Below are 20,546 nucleotides of genomic sequence, written 5' to 3'. Positions count from 1 at the left end.
CACTCATGTATATATCTTTCTACGTAGCACTCTTAATTCTTATTCTCATGTATATATCTCATGTATATCTCATGCACATAGCTTTCTACGTAGCACTTTTAATTCTTATTCTTACTTATTTTTTCATGTCTATTTAAGCGTTATCTGACAGTATGTTTGCACTGAAGCACCGCAGCAATTTCCTAATGTTGTTAACCTGCTCAACATTTGGCAATAAAACCCTTTCTGATTCTGATTCTAAAACATAATCGTGTTTTACAACATTTATAGCAGCTCTTTTGTTTATAAACTCTGTCACAGTTTATAGGAGTCATTATGTATTCTTAATATTTATTGGTAAAATAATATTTGTAGTAAAATTGTCTGAAAACTGCAAGAAAAATAAAAACAAACATGAAAAACAAAACATGGATCACTTTGATTCCAGCTTCAGTTTTATTCAGGAAACAACAACAGCCATATCAAAAGGCACTTTATCTTTACAGTAGAAACATTAGAACCACAAACTGAACCGAGTCAACAATTCAGAAAGATTCTGATGAAAAATTCACTTTTACAAAATAAATAATCAAACAAAATAAATAATCATCCCTCTTAAAATCTTACGAAATAAATATATTAAAAACAGTGTGCTGTAACAGAGTTAAGACGTGTGGAGCATGATGGGTAGCACTGTTGTCTCATAGCAAGAAGGCTCTGATGACACCGTCAGGTCGGGGTCTTTCTGTGTGGAGTTTGCAGGTTCTCCCGAGTCCTCGGGCTTCTTTCCACAGAGTTAGGTTAATTGGTTTTAGTGCGAGTGGTTTTCTGTCTCTGTGTTAGACCCGCGACAGACTGGTGACCTGTCCAGAGTGTACCCAGTCTCTTGCCCTAAGACAGCTGGGATAGGCTCCAGCCGTGACCCTGACAAGGCTAAGCGGAGGGCGCAGTTCAGCACAGACTGGACAGACAATGAGGAGCTAAAGGTACAACTTCTTCTTTGGACAATTTGTAAACAACTTAAAATTAATTAATAGGCGTTTAGGTTTCATGATTAAAGCTCAGATCAGCTGGAAAAAAACTGAAACATTTAAAACAGACTGAAGTTCTAATGGAAGCTGGTATGAACCCTGCTTCTGTGGTTTAAGCTTTCTGTAGATCAAAACACCAACTCCAAAAGGTCAAACACCACCTCCACCAAGTCCCAAAGCAACTCCCTCCCTCTATTCACCACCTCCAGCAACTCCGTCACTTTAGCCACCACCATCAACAACTCGCTCCCTCTAGCCACCAGCGCCAACAACTCCCTAAACAACTGTCTCCCTCTAGCCACCAGCGCCAACAACTCCCTAAACAACTGTCTCCCTCTAGCCACCAGCACCAGCAACTTCATCACTTTAGCTGCCACTGTCAACAACTTCTTCACAAGAAGTAACAACCCAGAAGGTATCAGCCCATAATGCTTATTGACTCCATCCTCCTTCCCTCCAGCCTCCTTCCCTCCATCCTCTGTGTCTCCTCCTGTCTGACCTGCAGGTGAGAAACAGGTGTGAGGTGTCAGCTGTCAGGTAGGTGATGAGTGAAGAACAGAACAGAATCAAACTGCTGTCAGACATTATCTACTGCACTCTGATCACATCACTCAGACCAGCTGCTTTCTACAAAGTCTCATCAACAACATCTTTAGAAACAAACATCAACAACCAGGAAGCAGCTTCACCTCTGATCACACACACACTCAACTCTACTCACTCACCTGGAGGATCAACTCTCAGGTAGATGATGCTGATGGGAGGAATCTTTGACAGGGCTCTCTTCCTGCGCATAGTTCCTCTGTTGAACACACGACACTCGTATTTTCCACTATCAGCACTCGTTGCATTCTTCAGAATCAAAGACACGTCTCCATCCTTCATCTGTCTGTCCTGCAGATCCACCCGGTTCTTAAAAGATGGATGCTGGTGATCTGGAAGGAACTGTCCACCCTTGTAAACAGCAACATGTTCTGGCTCCAGATCAGCTCTGCTCCACTGTACAAGTGTGAAGTTGTTGTTTGGAGCTCGACATGTCATCGTGGCGTTCTGTCCAGACTGAGCCGTGATGGTTTTCTGGTCTGAAAGATGTAACAACAGAGCAGAGAGGAAACAGTCACTTCTACAGCAGCCAATCGGAGTGGGGAACAGACACAACTGCTCTCTGGTTTATGCTGGTTGAATCACACAAACGTGACCATAGACCTGTTAAAATCTGTTAAGGAATCACAGAATTCAGACGAACAACAAAGCGATAAATTCTTGATAAAGAACAAAGTCTAAACATATCTCAGTGCAAACAGAACAACTTGTGTTTAGCTCCCAGTGTTAGAAATCAAACAAAAACACAATTTGAAAGAACTTAAGACAAATAATATTTTTGCAAACACCTTTGAACAGCTGCATATTTGTTGTTTTTGTTCTTATGCTCAGAAAGATGCAATGTTTTTCAGGTTATTATTTCAGGTTGTTTTTCTGGTGACCACAGAACGAAATTATGATAATAAGTTTATGTCTGTGTAGGCTGTCAGTCAGAGTGGTCGCCCCATGATCAGAAAGTCGGGGGTTCAAGTCCACTGAACGGCTACCCTGAAGTATGTCTGAGCAAGGTACCGTTCCTACACACTGCTCCCCAGGCGCCTGCTCAGTGGCTGCTCACTGCTTCACTGAGTGAACAGGTCAAATGCAGAAAGAGTAATTTCCCCACAGGGATCGTTAAAGTAAAGTATACACATAATCTTAATATTGTGGACTTTAGCTCATCAAACATCTACATCAAGGTTTCTCTGTGTCCAGGTGATTGTAGAGCCAGGCTCTGAGCACGCAGATCACATGGATGACACGGGTGCATCCTTACTGCTGTAAGACTTTGTGGGTTTGTAGACATGAAGCCATGTTGTAGGTCCACCTCTGTTCACATAATCATCATCTTTGTGAACACGACATGAACTTCCTGGACATGTATTGTTGTAGGGTCTACCTTAGAGTATAAAGCACCTTGAGGTGACTGTTGTTGTGATTTCGCGCTATATAAATAAAATTGAATTGAACTTGTGTTGACCAGGCCAACATTCAATTCAACCAACATTCGTTAGTTTTTGCTCCTGATTTCACCATCAGCTCTTCATCTACTACACTGCTCCCTCTGAGAAATCAGAGTCAGATAGATGCAGGTGACGGGGCTGACTAAATGATGCAATGATCCCAGTTCATACATCAGGCCCACGACCCCGTGCCAACACCGCGGTAAAGTGAGCCGTCATTTGTGAGCCGCGGTCAAGCCAGCCGCCTCTTATCCGCCGCATAAATTTCCTTGCGCTTTTACACCAGTCTTTACGGTAGCGCCTTTTCGGAATGTGTTGAAAGTTGGGCCTCAACTACTCAGGATGACTTTTAATGAATTTTTGAAAATTGACATAATTGTAGTGTATTGGCTGTATTGAATTGCATATAAATGTCCTTTAATTTCTGAGGAATTCTACAGTAAATCTGGCTGAAACTTGGCACAAAGGTACAGTAGGTGTCCCAGAGGAGGGATGTGTTGAAAGTTGGACCTCAACTACTCCGGATGATTTTTAATGAATTTTTGAAATTTCCATAATTGTAGTGTATTGGCTGTATTGCGTTGAATATAAGTTTCTTGTAATTTCTGAGTAATATTGCAGTAAATCTGGCTGAAACCTGGCACACAGGTACAGTAGGTGTCCCAGAGAAGGAATGTGTTGAAAGTTGGACCTCAACTACTCAGGATGATTTTTAATGAATTTTTGAAATTTCCATAATTGTATTGACTGTATTGGGCTGTAATTTGTGTGCGCGCGCGTGTGACTATTCGCCCGCGTGCGTCTAGGCTTTCAATCGGCATATAAAGCGAAAAGGCGCTACCGTGCAGCCTGGTGTAAAAGCGCAAGGAAATTTATGCGGCGGATAAGAAGCGGCTGGCTTGACCGCGGCTCACAAATGACGGCTCACTTTACCGCGGTCGTGCCAACCGGGGGAGCGCTGTAGTACGTACCATACTGTACACTGCTCCCTATCGATCGTCGGCTCGCTCTGCAGGCACACAGGGAACGCGCTTCCGCTGCAATCTTTGTGACCTCGCTACACGGTTGCTCTCCGTGAGAAGAGAAGCTGTTTGTGTTATCAACGTTTGTGTTATCGTTCGTGGACGGTGGAAAACAGCTTTGCTAGGAGCTTTAAACAAGGATGCCCTTTACTCGAAAACGACGTGGGCTTAACGTTGGGTATTGGAGCCTATTTTTAATCGTGACGTCGAAAAAACGAAGCTTATCAGCAGCTTTCACCGTCTTCATGTTTGCTGACGTGTGGGATCAGGCACAAAGGAGCTGCTAGTATGTTTTTAGAGCCTCTGCATGTCGGGGTAAGTAGAACACAGACACGCAGAGTCACAAGAAGGTCGTGTTTCACGTCTGGTTGTAGCGCTGAAACATGGCTGCTGCTCTGGTTGAGCGTTGTGCCATTTATCACCGACGGAGCGTTCCCCAGCGTCGGGAGCGCGCACTGGTCAGGATCCAGGTTACTCCGCTTTCTTTACAACCAGCTAGTCAAGTAGTGATGTTTTAATTTGGTGACAAAGTTACAGTTGGATGTCGTTACATTACCATAAAGTGGAACCTCCTAGAAAAAGAAGTTATAGTTTTAGGAAGTCTTACATCCTTGTTGTTGGTTCAGAGGTTGTTTCAGCAAATTGCTGCGGAAATGTTAAAGTTTGAGTGCATTCTCAAGTGAGGGATTACTTCTTATTGGAACAGGAGGAACGAAGCCCAAATATCAACAGGACCTATTTTCTTTTATCCCTGACCAGGGGCGGATCTAGAGAAATTTTCTTAGGGTGGCAAAGAAATCAAATGTGCGGCAAAATCAAAGCCTTTTTTTTTCAAACACAAAGGGGTGGGTTACATATGGTTAAAATGATTCAATATACATGCTATTCATATAAATATAGTCTACAACTTAATTATTTTCTGCAGTCCATGTATACAGTTTAGATATACACGTGAAATTTTGAGTTTATGTACCGTGTAGTCCGTATAATGAATAAATCTGTAGCCCAATAAATATAAAATCCAGAAAGCTTAACAACATGGGGCGATTTTTCCTTCCTGACTGCTTTGGAGAACAAGCTCGATGACCTAAGAGCAAGAGTCACCTTCCAACGTGACATGAGGGACAGCGACATTGTGCGCTTCACGGAGACATGACTGACCCCATCGTGCCGGACCAGGCCGTAACTCCGTCGGATTCATTCTTTGTGCTCCGCGCGGACAGAACGGCAGAGTCAAACAAAACCAAAGGTGGAGGAGTGTGGTAAACAGAAAGTGGTGTGATGCCAGGTGCATTTCTACTCTTTGCAGCGGCTGCTCGCCACATCTGGGATTCCTGAGCATTAAGTGCCGCCCTTTCTATCTGCCCCGTGAGTTCACCTCGGTCATCGCCACGGTGGTCTACATCCCACCCCAAGCGGACACAGGTATGGCTTTGTCCAAACTACATGATGTGCTGAGTTCGCTTCAAAACAAGGACCCGGGCGCAGCCCTCATTGTAGCAGGAGACTTTAATAAAGAGAACCTCGGACAAGTCATGCTGAATTTCTACCAGCATGTCTGGTGTCCGACGAGGGGGGATCGGATTTTGGATCACTGCTACACGCAGTACAAGCAGGGCTACAAAGCTGTCTCACACTCGGCTTTCGGGAAGACTGACCACAACGCCATCTTCCTCATTCCCCAGTATAAACAAAACATATGGAGGGAAGACGTGACCACGAGGGAGGTGAAACGTTGGTCTGCCCAATCAGAAGCTACGCTACAGGACGCACTCAACGATGTAGACTGAGCATGCGCAGTCGACATCAACGAGTTTACGGAAGAAGCAGTATGTTTTGTCAATATGCTAGCGGAGGAGATCATCCCCACTGCGAGAAGCTTGCTGCATACATGCTACTGCACATTCACCAAATGTGTATATATATATTTATTTATAATGTTCTTCCTCTCTCCCCCTCTCCCCCCTTTTGCACAAGTCAAGGAGCGTGTCAGGTTTACATTTCACTGTGTTATACTTGTATATGCATCTGACGAATGTTAAACCTTGAATTTACACAAAATGTCAGAAATCTGCATTGTCATGAACAAAGATTTAAACCTAATTTTTCATGATTTCTTGTGTTCACCCTCTGAGGTCCAACATATAACTGGCCATTTTAACTGCTTTTGATTTAACATGTGTATTTCACCTTTAAATTGTTTCTTTTTCCCCGTGTCTTGCTTGGTGTCATTCTTCTCAGCTCAACCTCATGTGTCTGAATTTAGCTTTTTTTTTTTTTTTTTTTTTTAAATTGGTATACTGTATTAACACAACTCATCTGAAATCACGCAAAAAACATAAAATTCGAGTACTATCTTTTTAAATGCAAATATATATTGTACATTTTGTAAACATTTTCAAATATTTATCTAAAAATGCAGCCAATACACCTGCTGTTTTTTTTTTTATTTTCTACAACCATTTAAAAATACTACTATAACTAAAATGAGAGAACAATCAGGTGTTGCAATAAGTTTTAACACTGTCTGAAATAGAGACTGAGCGTGGCTGCAGCTTGTTGTTATGTCAGCTTAAATCAGTCATGTGATTTGGAGGTGCAGCGTGTCCGTGGACCCCAGAGGGTTAATAACGATAAATGTCTTATATCAGGATATGAAATTGTGATCATATCGTACAGCCCTAGTGTAGTCAATAGTTTTGTTGTGTGTGTCAGAACAATGAGGCGACTGCTGAGTGTTACAGGTGTTACAGGAGTGATACATCCCCTGTTGTCAGGCCTGCAGGTATCAGGTTTGTGATGTTCTCCTTTATTTCCTAGTGGACAGAAATAATTTTTTGGAGTGGCACAAATAATTTGTGTGGCATCAAATTTGATGTAGAACAGCTGATTGTTCTGTAAATAGTTTGAAGTGTTTATTTAAAACGCCTTGGCTGCATTTTTAGGTAAACAGCTGCAAAAAACTTCGTTGCTTGCAAAACTCAGTAACTTTTTTGAAGAAGTAACTATATTATTAATTGCCCAACAATTTCCTAATGTTGTAAACCTGCTCAACATTTGGCAATAAACACCTTTCTGATTCTGATTCTGATTCTCCAACATCGGTCATTATTTACTGTATTTTGCAGACAGAGTTACAGGACTCTCCCCCAGACCACAGACTCATACTACAAGTCAGAGCTTTATAAAAAAAATAAATAAATAAAGTTGTGTTTTCAAAATTGGAATTCAAGTTATTTTTACTTTCAATAGTGTTAACATACTACACAGCTCATGAACGAGATTTTTTTTTAAATTAATTCTAAAGCAGTTAATTAAAAGTAGTCTAACATAAATGTAAATGTTGTAATTTGATTATTTTAATAAACCATGTAACTTGGACGGATTTGATGCTGGCGTGACCACAGTGCACACGTCTGCTGTTGCTCACAGTGGTCCAAGGGATCGCTCAGGGAGTTTGTGTGTTCGCTCAGACACATGAAACATTAGAGGGAACATTGGGTAACACTAAGCAATAGATTCAGCTTTAGAACTTATATTCACTGATAACTGTAGCTAGGCTCAAAGTGCTATCTTACTTTAGTAAACAACATTGTCATGTGCAAAACTAGGGTGGCACTCGGGGTGGCACATGCCACCCTTCTAGATCTGCCCCGACCTTGCCAGGGATTCTGGATGGGGACGACTCAGATAAACTTCACTACAGTGATGTTCTCAGCAGGTACTTGATGCAAGAGAAAAAAATGGCTGTTACCTTACCAGGCTCTGATGTTTAAATCAACCACACACAATATAAGCAAACAGTGCTACAGCTGTGCGTCTCCTCGAGTTTTAGTACTTCTTTCGTGGCTTTCCTGACATAACGCGGTCAAGTGAACCGTGATTTGTGCAGCCAGGGGTGAAGCCAGCCGACCCGCCGCGAACATTAAGCCTCGCGGCGGTAGCGCTTCTCCTCCTTTGCTGCTGATGGCTAGCATAGCGCGACACGGTGTCGAAAAGTATCTTTCGAGTTATTTTTTATCCGTGAATTTCTCCCGTTGTAGGGCACTGCCCATGTTAATAGAATTATATTAGTACCGACTTCAGTTTTCCCGGACTAAAATCCCCTGTTATAAATGTGAAAGTAATCCGGGACCAGTCCGCTTTTGCCGGCTACTCTGGTTTGCACCGCCATGTTAACGTTATGTGTCGCTTCGCTATCGCTAGCCGTACTTTGAGCGAAGTGGATGTTTTCTGTTATGTGAGGTTTCAGCTGAAAAACGATGTCCGGCGAGTCTCGGTGGCTCTAACGGCAAATTAATTCAGCAGCAATCTAAGAGTAACATCTCACCTGTTGATGCAAACGCGCTATAACGGAGGAAAAGAATCCCCAAGAGCGACGTAAGAACTCCGGTACCCATCTTGTCCGGTGTCCCCGCTGTGACGACGTTCGCTCGGAACGGCGCCAAATACGGTTGTGCCCCGAACTGGTTTCCGGTATTTGCATAAAAATGATTGGCCAACACTGCTGTAAATGACTTGTTGGTGTATAATATGTGAAATGTGTCAAATAACGTAGTATTTAAGATACTTTGCTAAACAGCTCATTTCTAAATTTTATATATAACTCGTCATAAATCACGTTCATTAAACTCTACTTACCAATATAAGTAAAGACAATACACATAGAAATAAATAGAAACATTAGAAATTACTTCTTTAGAAGTTTAGAAAAAACTGATCATTCATAAATTCATAAATGCAATGATCGGCTCTACTTTGTATAAAAATGTATGTTTGGTATTATTATTATTATTATTATTACTTATAACTGTTCATTTGGGTTTTTTTTTTAGTTTTTTAAGGTTTTTTTTTACATTGCATGGTAGTCAACAGTCAGATCCATAAATGTGTTTATATATGTTGATAAAACAGAATTAATATTCCACAGTCAGTTATTTTATATCTAATATTTTGTCTTCATTGTGTTTCCAGTCACATCATAATTGAGTTGTTGAAGACTTTCAGAAAGGACAGAATGAGGCTGACAGGTGAAAATCGATGATGACAGCTTAAGGATTCACTGTCGTTAACATAAGTGCACTGACACTTAATAATAAAAACAAAACTGCAAAATTAGAGTCCAGATGAGAGTTACAGCTGACATAAGTAGCATTATAACTTTTATTTATTATTTTTATAGTTTACATGTTGTGTATATTTAAAGTACCTAAATCTATTTTTAAGAGGGCCACATGGTGACACCCAGGCTTTGCATCCACCACCTGGTCGGGGAGTCTCTGTGGGGGGTTTGCATGTTCTCCTTGTGTTTGTGTGGGTTCTCTTCACGTACTCCAGCTTCCTCCCACAGTCCACAGACATGCAGTCAGTGGGGTTAAGTTCACTGGTGATTCTGAATCGCCCAGAGGTGTGAATGTGAGTGTGAATGGTCATCAGTACCTGGTACCAGGTATTTCTTTAGTACCTGCTTGGCCGGGTTTCCAAGCGATCTGAGCAGGTACTAAACTGTGATGTCACCGATTGGCTGGTCGGTGACGTCGCTCGATGAGTCGTAACAGCGTCATGTGTCCCTGAGACAGACTGAAGTGGATGAGAGTGGATGGGTTCATTTTAGTTTAAACATCTAATGTGAATGTGAAGAGAAAGCAGCACCATGTCTTCTTCATGTATGCAAAGCAGAAACCGCATCCTGTTATTTAAAGAAGTAAACAACATGTTTAAGCTTTTCATATATATGTTCATCTGTATATGTTGGCTTTGTACAAACATCACTTCTCTGTTCCTGACATCAGCATTATAAATGCAGGGATGGAACTTTTTTCACTAGTAGGATAAGAAATTGTTGGAGGACTGCTGCATTTTCTTCTTTTTTCTCCAACTCTTAATATTTCCAATGTTTTATTCTTTGAGAAAATGATTCATAAACACAAAGTTTTTCTTGTTAGAAAGTCTGACAGGGGTACGCAGGTGATGCTGAAGAGGTTCATCAAATGGACACTGGTGTAACATTCATGATGTCAATCAGACGTCCATCTTGGAAATATTCTTTAAAAAAACTATCTGTGTGTTTTTGTAGCAACTTTAAGTAACAGGGCGTTCATACCACGTGTTAGAAGAGAGTAACCGTTACAGTGTATTAATAGTTGTATATATTTCTAATGTATCTGACCTCGACTCTCTTTGTACCAACAGGAAGGAGGAAGAGGGCGACTTTACTTGGTGTCAGAGACAGAAATGAGAAAAAGCTGAAATGAGTGAGAAGGACGATGTTGGAAACATCTGTGCTGTGTCTGCTCTGTAAGTAGAATCTCTGTGTTTGTTTGAATTCTTGTACTTTGATTGATCTGGTCCTGCACTACAGAGAAAGTTTATTATACCCAGGGTATATTTCTGTTATTCAGATTAGTTGACGCTAACATTGGTAATCAGGATATTCTGTCATATGAAGCTGATATGAGTTGATAAAACTCACTCAGTTAACCCGGGGTTTCCCTCCCTGCACCTCCACATGTGCTGTTTTCACACAGTTATGGATAAATGTATCAACATCAAAGAGACTGTCTGCTGCTGATGAAGAGTGTGTGTGTGTGTGTGTGTGTGTGTGTGTGTGTGTGTGTGTGTGTGTGTGTGAGCAATATACAGTAATGTAGTACTAGCAAGCCTAGTACTGTACCAGTACTCTGTTGCTTTAGTCGAGTTTTATTGTCAACCAAACAATACACACTCGGGTAACAGTGGGACAAAACATCGTCCTTCAAAGGTGAAAAACACTGTAAAATGACATGAAAATATAACAAATTCAAATATACATGTTTACAACTATACAGAAGATAAACTGAGAATAAGTTCAACAGTATTGTGCTTGGATAGAGAGAGTAAGGATGAGGGCTGTTCGATATAACCAGATATATCGTTTCATTTTACGCTATCGTTTGTTTCGTGGTGTCGTAAAATAAACTGTTTACGTCAATATTTTTTCATGGTTTTGACGGTCGCTGTAGTGGCTATGTTAATTAAAGTTCTCTCTTTCTCTTATATTCAATATAACCACACTACGGACGCACAAGCGCCTGTTTTTATGCATTGTCATGAACAACAACGACGGTAAAACCACCGCGTGTCCGCTTGTTTATGTTCCACATAAACTTTTCACAATAAAGCTCAAGATCCTGTTGAGACTTCTCAAAATAAACTGAATCATATGAAAGAGTATGCAGTGTTTATGGATGAGAAGCAAAACAGCTACAACTTATGTCTAAAAATGTATCGTTTCATCGGTTAAAACACTCGACTCCAGCTACACGACGTGCAGCTGGAAACACTTCAAGCAAGTCGAGCTGCCCGAGATTCACAGAATTTACAGAAAATGTTACATTTTTGTGATTTATATCGTTATCGGACGATAGATGTTTTATATCGGGATATGATTTTGGTCATATCGCACAGCCCTAGTAAGGATAGAAAAGGATGATAATACATAAATACAATAGTACACAGAATAAATGCACTGCTCCAAAAACAAAGGGAAAACTTACACAACACAATGTAACTCCAAGCCAATCACACTTCTGTGAAATCAAACTGTCCACTTAGGAAGCAACACTGATTGACAATCAATGCCACACACTGTTGGATTAGACAACAGGTGGGAATTATTAGCAAGACATCCCAATAAAGGAGTGTTTCTGCAGGTGGTGACCACAGACCTTCTCTGTGCTGATGCTTTCTGGCTCATGTTTTGGTCACTTTTCAATGCTGGCTGTGATTTCACTCTAGTGATAGATTGAGACAAAGTCTACAATCCACACAAGTGGCTCAGGTAGTGCAGCTCATCCAGGATCACATCAATGTGAGCTGTGGCAGGAAGGTTTGCTGTGTGTCAGTGTAGTGTCCAGAGCATGGAGGCGCTACCAGGAGACAGGCCGGTACATCAGAAGGCCGTAGGAGGGCAACAACCCAGCAGCAGGACTGCTACCTCCACCTTTGTGGAAGGAGGAACAGGAAGAGCACTGCTAGAGCAAAATGACCTCCAGCAGGCCACAAATGTACACGTGTCTGCTCAAATGGTTACAAACAGACTCCATGAGGGTGGCATGAGGGCCCGACGTCCACAGGTGGAGGTTGTGTTTACAGCCCAGCACCGTGCAGGACGTTTGGCATTTGCCAGAGAACACCGAGATGGCAACTTTGCCACTGGCAATGAAAGCAGAATCACACTGAGCACATGTGACAGACGTGACAGAGTCTGGACACAGCGTGGAGAACCTTCTGCTGCCTCCAACATCCTCCAGCATGATGGTTTGGCAGTGGGTCAGTTATGGTATGGGGTGGACAGCCTGCACAGCCCTCCATGTGTTCATCAGAGGTAGCCTGACTGCCATTAGGTACTAAGATGAAATCCTTAGACCTCCCTGTGAGATCATATGTTGGTGCGGGCAGCTCTGGTTTCCTCCTAATGCAAGACAATGCTGAACCTCATGTGGCTGCAGTGTGTCAGCATTTCCTGCAGGACGAAGGCATTGATGCTGTGGACTGGTCCAGCTGTTCCCCAGACCTGAATCAACCCAGCACATCTGGGACATCGTGTCTCGCTCCATCCACCAACTGCACCACAGACTGTCCAGGAGTTGGCAGATGCTTCAGTCCAGGTCTGAGAGGAGGTCCATCAGGAGACCATCCACCACCTCATCAGGAGCATGTCCAGGTGTTGTAGGTCATACAGACACGTGGAGGCCACACACACTGCCGAGCTTCACTTTGACTTGTTGTAAGGACATTACTGTAGAGTGTTTTTCCTCTTTGAATGTGACTCCAAATCCAGACCTCCATGGGTTGCTACATTGGATTTCCACTCATTCAACTATCTAAAGTATTTAATGAGAATATTTCATTCATTCAGATCTGGGATTCTTATTTTTGAGTTCCCTTTATTTTGAGCAGTGTGCAACACAGACAGAGTCAACAGTGTTGGAAATGAGAGGACCTTCAGTCGTCTCAGGAAGGAGTGTGTACTATATTACTCTTTAGGACATTAGTCCTTCGCTACACCAACGAGTCCTCAGCAGCTGTTTATTTATTGATGGTACAACTTATTTTATTACAACACTGGTAGAATAAACAGTTTTTACTGAATAAAGTTACAAGTTTAAGAGTCAGTAACTCACTTTAAATATTGTTTGTATTTGATTGAGCCTCGTCTTCATATTTGCTGCAGCCATGATTGTGACCCTTCTGTTATAATCCTGACTTCAATAATATGAAAATTATTTAAACATTATATTTAGAACAATGTAAATGTGTGAAATGAAGAATACATTGAAATGATATAAATAATGTAACGTCAAAGATGAATTATTGCTATAGAAGATTTAATACTTAACTGGTTGCTTCATGAAGGCTGAATATGAAATATTTGCTCTGTAGGACATAACATAGCATCTATAACACTTTCTAACAAACAAACATATTCTAATAATAAACTAAACAAAGGAATTCACTTTCACTCGTTCATCAGTAAAGTCAGAGGTTGAGCTGGAGCTCGTGTCCCGTCACAGCCGTCGCTCACACCAGATGTGAGAGTAGTGCGTTTGTTCCTTGCAGCATAACAAACTGGCTAATTAAAGTCTATATTTACACTTTTTATTGGAAGACTTTATTTAATTCTATATGAGTAACAATAACAAAGTGAGCTGCACTGAAAACAGGAGAGCGTGTCAGTGTTCACAGTAATATTCACAGGAAATCTTAACACTTGTTAGACTTTTTAAGCCATGAGGAGGTTTTGCTAAACTCAGAATCTCCTCTAAGCTGCACTCTGACAACAGTCCAGCTCCATCAATGATCCCATTGTAGTTCTTATTTCTTACATGATGTTTATAGTGAGTGGGCTTCTTTGCAGGCTGCTCAGTGTCTTTGTCCCTTTGATGGGGTGTTGTTGTCACCCTGCTGGGTCCATAGGAGCCTCTACCAGGAGGCTGAGGGGCAGCGTTGGAGGTCATCAGTGTTTTTAGCCTGAAGTTAGCAGAGAGGCTAAACTTGACTCTTTGTTGCATTATAGAGACAGAAGTTTAAATAGTGTTTAACAGGACAATCGAGGCTAAAATGGTTTAAAAGATGAACTCATTAAAAAACACTAACAAATCTTCATGATTCAAATACTGAGAAGCTTCAACAACAAATATGTGTTCAAGCCAGCATGATGTTTGCTCCTGTAACTGATTGTTTTTCCATCTTGTTCTCTGAATATGTTACCAAAGGCTCCATAACTAATGTCATTCATTTTGTTTCTTATCATTGAAACTGTTGTAGAAAATCCACTTTGTTAAGAAAACAGAGAAGCGACGTCTTTATATGAGACTTCAGAAAAATGTTGTACAAGACAAACTGAACAACATCAGAGCGACATCACGACTTCCTGTAACTTTTCTCTGTCCAGCTAAACATGAGTACCTTCCATTTTCTCCTGCAGAGGATTCTGGGTAAAGTCAATCGTGCACTGACGTCCTGTGTGTGTGTTTTATTGTGCAGATGCAGCTGCAGTCGGCTCAGCAGTGAGAACTGAAGACGTCAGTCAAAGAGAAGGAAAAACAGTCAGAGCTGAGAGGTACAGCTGCTCTTCTTTTAGTACAAACACCATAAATCTGTTGCTCACAATCAAACTTTATTTTATTTTTAAGTTTGTGTCACTTTTCAAACCATCGTTACGAGTGCTTCCCAGAGACGATGAGTGAAAGAGCAAAGAGTAAAATATGAATCAAACTACAGCCACACAGACTCAAGCGTCATGTGGTGAATAACTTCCAACAGCTGGATGAATAAGATGAGTTAAAGTTTATATATTAGTCTTTAACAAGGATTTAAAAGACGACACTGATGAGGCGAGCCAGATTTCTTCAGGCAGGTCGTCCCAGGATCGAGGAGTCCTCACAGCAAACATTCAGTCGTCTTTAAGTGTGAGCTGGGAACAGTGAACAGGTTTGTGGCTGCAGCATCTCAGGATGTACACACTGACTGGGACACAAGCACCAGTTCCACTAAATATTCTGGTGCCAGTAACCTGTTAAGATGGAGCAATTTGATGTTATTTAATCAGTTTATTTTCATCCTGCAGTTAAAATGTATCAAAACAAGATTTTGTGTGTCTGCAGATGCTGTGTGATCTGACACACCTGCACAAAATGTGTCAAAGTTCAATAAGTTATATTATTGTAACTGTGATGCGTTCACTGACATGTCCTGATGCTTTGCTGTATATAAAGAGAACAGAGAGGCTCTGCTTTGTGCTTATATTCTCCTCCTGTGTGTTTGTGTGTGCAGAGTTTCTACCAGAGCCAAATGTCATCGACTCCTCACTGAAGTCGTCCACCAGTCCAACCACTGGGATCCAGCTGCTGCTCTCTAACTGGTCCACACAGCAGCTCAGACCTGACACATTCACTGTAAACACACTGGTTTATATTCTGTTTGTTCTCCTCATGAAGGAACATGAATTCTTTGGAGTCATAGATTATGAATTTATATTTTTCTCTTATTTTAACAGCTACAGGTGTGGTTTGTAATACGATGGAGATCCTTTACTCCATTATTAAACAGCCTTCATCTACAATGTGTTAGACGTTTCTTTGAGTGAGATTATCTTGATGTGTCATGTGTTTATATTAGTGCCCTCCAATAGAATTGGACTATTAAACAGCTCGATGACAGACTCACTGCGCATGCTCGTTAGTGCTGGTGCTTGTATTCACCGACCCACAGATTTGAAATCAGGATGTTGCTCACAGATACGAACACATTTGTGTCTCTGAGCAGATTTTACCAACCACTGTGGAAATTCACGAGACTGTAATAAGTGCATTGATGCTTATTGCTGCTCTGTCAGCAGTGAGGGCTGGAGGCTTGTTTTCACCAGAAGTGACCACCAGAAATATCACAGTGTGACAGGTAACAGGTGTAAAGTCACCTGAAAGTGGACAATAGTTTAGGTGGGCATTATTTGAAAGGTTTATTTGTGTTTGTTTTTTAAAACAAACAAAAAACCTTTTCTTTAATGAGAAAGTGGCTTTTTAAGTTGCTGCTGGGTCAAGATTATGTGGTCTGTGCTGCCACCTACTGACGTTAAAGTGTAACAACACTGACTCCGCACCGCTGAAAATTCAATGTTTCCACTTTGTGAATGTGCAGCAGCTGTTTCCTGTCTGATATGGAGGAGACGTCACACTAACAGATTTAAACTTTACAAAATGTCCTCTGTAAATACTTTTTACAGGCTTGTTCTCACCTGCTCATCACACAGGATCAGATTTTCACAATAAAAGCTTGTCACATGTTTTCACTGACACTGAACACCACAGAATATGTTTTGGTTCATGTGGACGTGAGAGCGTCACACAGCTGGTCTGTGTTCTTTTTCTTACTGATTTTCAGGTGTGAATAAATTCATTTTAAGACATTTTAACTTTATGACTTCATGAAATGATGGTGATACAAATGCAAAAATTCATATCTTTGTTTTCATCCATGGATAGATCCAGACAGGTGGAAAGACTGTTCAATATTTGGAGTCACGATGGAGAAATGTTTTAACCACATACATGAATGAAAACAATAGCTAGAGCAGGGAGCGATACCAGAGTTCACTGTGAACTGGAAAAGTTCAAATCCCAATAAATAAAGCATGTTGGGGGGCGGTCGTGGCTCAAGAGTTGGCAGTTTGTCTTGTAATTGGAAGGTTGCTGGTTCAAGCCCCGGCTTGGACAGTCTCGGTCGTTGTGTCCTTGGGCAAGACACTTCACCTGTTGCCTACTGGTGGTGGTCAGAGGGCCCGGTGGCGCCAGTGTCCGGCAGCCTCGCCTCTGTCAGTGCACCCCAGGGTGGCTGTGGCTACAACGTAGCTTATCATCACCAGTGTGTGAATGTGTGTGTGAATGGGTGGATGACTGAATGTAGTGTAAAGTGCTTTGGGGTCCTTGGGGACTAAGTAAAGCGTTATACAAATACAGGCCATTTACCATGAAAAGCACAGCAGTAACAGCAGTCACACTTTGCATTGTTTTTAACACTTCAGTTCTTTGTGTGTTAGAACTCCACTAAAAAAACACGAGCAGTGGGGCTCACAGGCCGGTCGTCTCCTTCTGGTAACAGAGCCCACTGCAGGCAGACGGACAGACCCTTGAGTGGAGTGGACACTCGCTGTGCTTGGTGCTGAAACATCTGAGCCCCACTCTGAGCTTCAGCACCAATGAACCCACAGACAAAGTAATAGTCCAGTCATCATCCTCTCAGAGTGCAGGCGGCCTTGACTCTCAGTTACACCTCAGTGCTCTGAGGATGAGGTCAGCGCTCAGCTGCTGGGGCCTACAAATATGTACATTACACACTTTAAATAGAAATAAGTTTCTCATCCATCAGTCATAAAATCATTGTATAATCCACACTGATGTCTATATCACAGCCAAATGTGGGCCAAGAAATATGTATGTATGTGTTGATTGGATGGGTTGTTACTGACATCTGGTGTTAGTAAGAACCCATTAAACCCAAGTCAGAAGCACCTTTATAAAAAATATTTTCTAAGAATATTTGTAATCTGTGTTTAATAATCTTATTTTACCAGCTGTACATAACCAACACATTTTACCTTACTACAATGACCCTGTGCTATCAGAACCCTTCTTCACAATGGTTATGATTATTATTCTTTATACTGATATATTCAAAAGCTGGTGAAAATACACAGGAGTCAAAAGTGCTGCTCAGACCAGTCACAGCAGCAGGCTGTGTCAACTCAATGTGTAGAAACATCAGGTTACATGTAAGGTCACAGCGTAGATTTCCCACTGAAGCATAAACTGGGAATGAGAAGTGAACCATCTCAATATTGCAGTAAAACCAGGGTTAACCCTGAAGTTACCTGGATGAGACTAAATCCTGGTTCACAGTGCAGACCTCTGATCACTGATGATGGAGGAGAAGAAAAACAAATCAGGCTGAATGTAAAACATTTGCTCTGTAGGACTGAGGGAACACGTGCTGGTTTCCAGGTTTTGTTATCACTGGTTGGTGGCACTGGTGCCTCACAGCAACAAGGTCCTGGGTTTGATTCCAGCACGAATTTTACCCAAAACACAACATGTTTGTCATGTATATTCGTTACAGGGCAAGTTTAAAAATTGTGTTTTGTGACTTTTTGCAATGCGCTTGGTGTGTAAATGCCTCAAGTCTTAATCTCAGGATATAACTCAAAACTTTATTTATAGTACTTCTCATACAGTAAGGAAGCCACTCAAAGTGATGTACACATTAAAAGCAGAAAAAATACACATACATCAACTTCACTACACCCTCTCATCACCCCTCCATCCCCACTCCCACACCCAGACATCAGACACTCATCATACAGAAACACTGGAGATTAAAAAAAACAATAAATAACATTACAAGGCTACTAAGAATAGATTAAATATAATAAAAATGGAATAAATAAATGGTGCAAAAAAGGAAATAAATGAATAGTAAATTACAATAAAGAGACACACAAAACCATAAAATGGCAAACTAAAAAGAAACAGGCAGCATGATAAATAAAAGATGGTCAACAGTCTCCTGTCCTGAGGGCTCTGAAGTGCTCGTAGCATAAAAGCAAATCAGAAAGATGAGCAGGTCCTGAAACGCTGAGTGTTAAAAAGCAGTAACATTGCAGTAATCAATCCTGCAGTAGATGAAAGCAGGAGTCAGTGTCTCTGCGTTGACCTGAGAGAGAGAGGCTGTTGCTACAATATTCTATAAATATGAAAATCAGTTTTAAAATATTTTTGATGCAAAATTCAAATGTGAGTTCTGGATCAAATAAGACCTGAAGGTTTTTAACCTGCTCACACAGGTTTAGTGGAAGAGTCTGAAGTTTGTTATGAAGTTTCTCTCTGAGCTTCAGAGCTATCGATACGTTTATATATTTTATATGTCATTTTTATAGTTAACCATGTTTAACTGGTTTTAATGTGCTCTCTCTCTCCTGTCATGGTGCTATGTTTCAGACCACTTCCTTTTTTGCTTCTTCATCAGGAGGAGGAGGAAGGGCAGGGTCCTTCTTGTGTTTTTTAGAGATCACAACAGGGAAAACAACAAGGATCACAACAAGTAACAAACCAAAATCTACCAGTCCACCATAATGTCCTCTAGCAACTCCATCTTTCTCCTCTCCATCTGTGGTTCCTCCTGGTGGAGCTGCAGGTGAGAAACATGTGTGAGGTGTCAGCTGATCACATCACTCAGACCAGCTGCTTTCTACAAGGTCTCATCAACACACTCAACTCTACTCACTCACCTGGAGGAAGAACTGTCAGGTAGATGATGCTGATGAGGTCAGGGTCCACATTCGCTCTCTTCCTTCGTTTTGGTTCTTTCATGAAGACACGACACTCGTATGTTCCACTATCAGCAGTCGTCACATTGTTCAGAATCAAAGACACGTCTCCATCCTTCATCTGTCTGTCCTGCAGATCCACCCGATTCTTAAAATATGGATGCTGGTGATCTGGAACAAACTGTTCATCTCTGTACATAAGGACATGTTTTGTCTCCAGGTCGGCTCTGCTCCACTCTACATCTCTGATGTTGTTGTTTGGAGCTCGACATGTCAGATTGACGTTCTGTCCAGATGCAGCTGTGATATTTTTCTGGTCTGAAAGAGGAAACAACACAGAACAGAAACATACCGTGGAAATATACCTTTAAATGTTTTTTATTATTTTTATATTTCATTTAAAAATCCTTTATAAAGATGTGTTTAAAATGTGTAATGTTCTGTCTGCATGTTTGTCACAGTTAAATGGTTCAAATGAGCCAAACTTTAACATTAGACAGATAACTGATTCCAGACACATTGAGCTCTACTCTCTCACCTGGAGGATCAGAGACACTCAGGTAGATGCTGCTGGAGATCCATGAGCGCGTTTCTCCCATGAAGACACGACACTCGTATGTTCCAGTGTCATTAGTCATCACATCCTTCAGAATCAAAGACACGTCTCCATCCTTCATCTGTCTGTCCTGCAGATCCACCCGGTTCTTAAAAGATGGATGCTGGTTTTCTGGATCAAACTGCTCATCCCGATATGAAAGCACATATTCGTCTCCCAGGTCAGGTCTGCTCCACTCCACTACTCTGATGTTATTGTTGTTTGGAGCTCGACATGACAGAGTGACGTTCTGTCCAGACTCAGCTGTGATGTTTTTCTGGTCTGAAAGAGGAAACAACACAGAGCAGAGAGGTTAAAGGTCAGAGTGTTTAGATCAAACAAATTTTAATATTAGAAAAAGATTATTTATCCAGTTAAAAAGTCGCATTATCATAAAAATTTTGCTTTTTTAAGAGTAATCTGACCAAGAAGCCAGCAGAAAATGCAACAAATATAATAATAATATAATAGTTCTATAACGATATTTTAAGTGGCCAAAAGGGTCTTGACTGT

At 41.3% G+C, this 20,546-nt stretch overlaps 2 protein-coding genes and 1 long non-coding RNA gene across 3 annotated transcripts; 1 reads left to right on the top strand and 2 right to left on the bottom strand.

Annotated features, from left to right (window-relative positions):
• Window positions 1-1,138: 1,138 nt before the first annotated feature.
• On the bottom strand, window positions 1,139-8,587 carry LOC146713208 (coxsackievirus and adenovirus receptor homolog). Its single transcript, XM_085452396.1, has 4 exons — window positions 8,408-8,587; window positions 1,736-2,092; window positions 1,376-1,509; window positions 1,139-1,252 (listed from the first exon to the last, which is right to left on the bottom strand). Exons 1-4 carry the CDS (start codon window positions 8,475-8,477, stop codon window positions 1,139-1,141), a joined length of 675 nt encoding a protein of 224 aa, XP_085308522.1. The 5' UTR covers window positions 8,478-8,587.
• LOC146713207 (uncharacterized) lies at window positions 3,992-15,456 on the top strand. The gene is made up of 4 exons (XR_014919095.1): window positions 3,992-4,392; window positions 10,270-10,374; window positions 14,605-14,680; window positions 15,394-15,456. It is a non-coding gene; the product is annotated as an uncharacterized LOC146713207 (long non-coding RNA).
• Window positions 15,457-18,465: 3,009 nt separating this feature from the next.
• LOC146713206 (uncharacterized) lies at window positions 18,466-20,181 on the bottom strand. The gene is made up of 3 exons (XM_085452368.1): window positions 19,977-20,181; window positions 19,400-19,756; window positions 18,466-19,299 (listed from the first exon to the last, which is right to left on the bottom strand). The coding sequence occupies exons 1-3, from the start codon at window positions 20,113-20,115 to the stop codon at window positions 19,106-19,108; spliced, it is 690 nt and encodes a 229-aa protein (XP_085308494.1). The 5' UTR covers window positions 20,116-20,181; the 3' UTR covers window positions 18,466-19,105.
• Between the last annotated feature and the right edge of the window lie 365 nt (window positions 20,182-20,546).

This window comes from Copadichromis virginalis, linkage group LG3, assembly GCF_057382275.1.
Source record: "Copadichromis virginalis isolate Kocher_CV1m ecotype Utaka linkage group LG3, C_Virginalis_male_GT1.1, whole genome shotgun sequence".
Taxonomy (NCBI): Eukaryota; Metazoa; Chordata; class Actinopteri; order Cichliformes; family Cichlidae; genus Copadichromis; species Copadichromis virginalis.
Note: the sequence above shows the minus strand (reverse complement) of the source record. Positions and strands in the feature narration are given on the sequence as shown.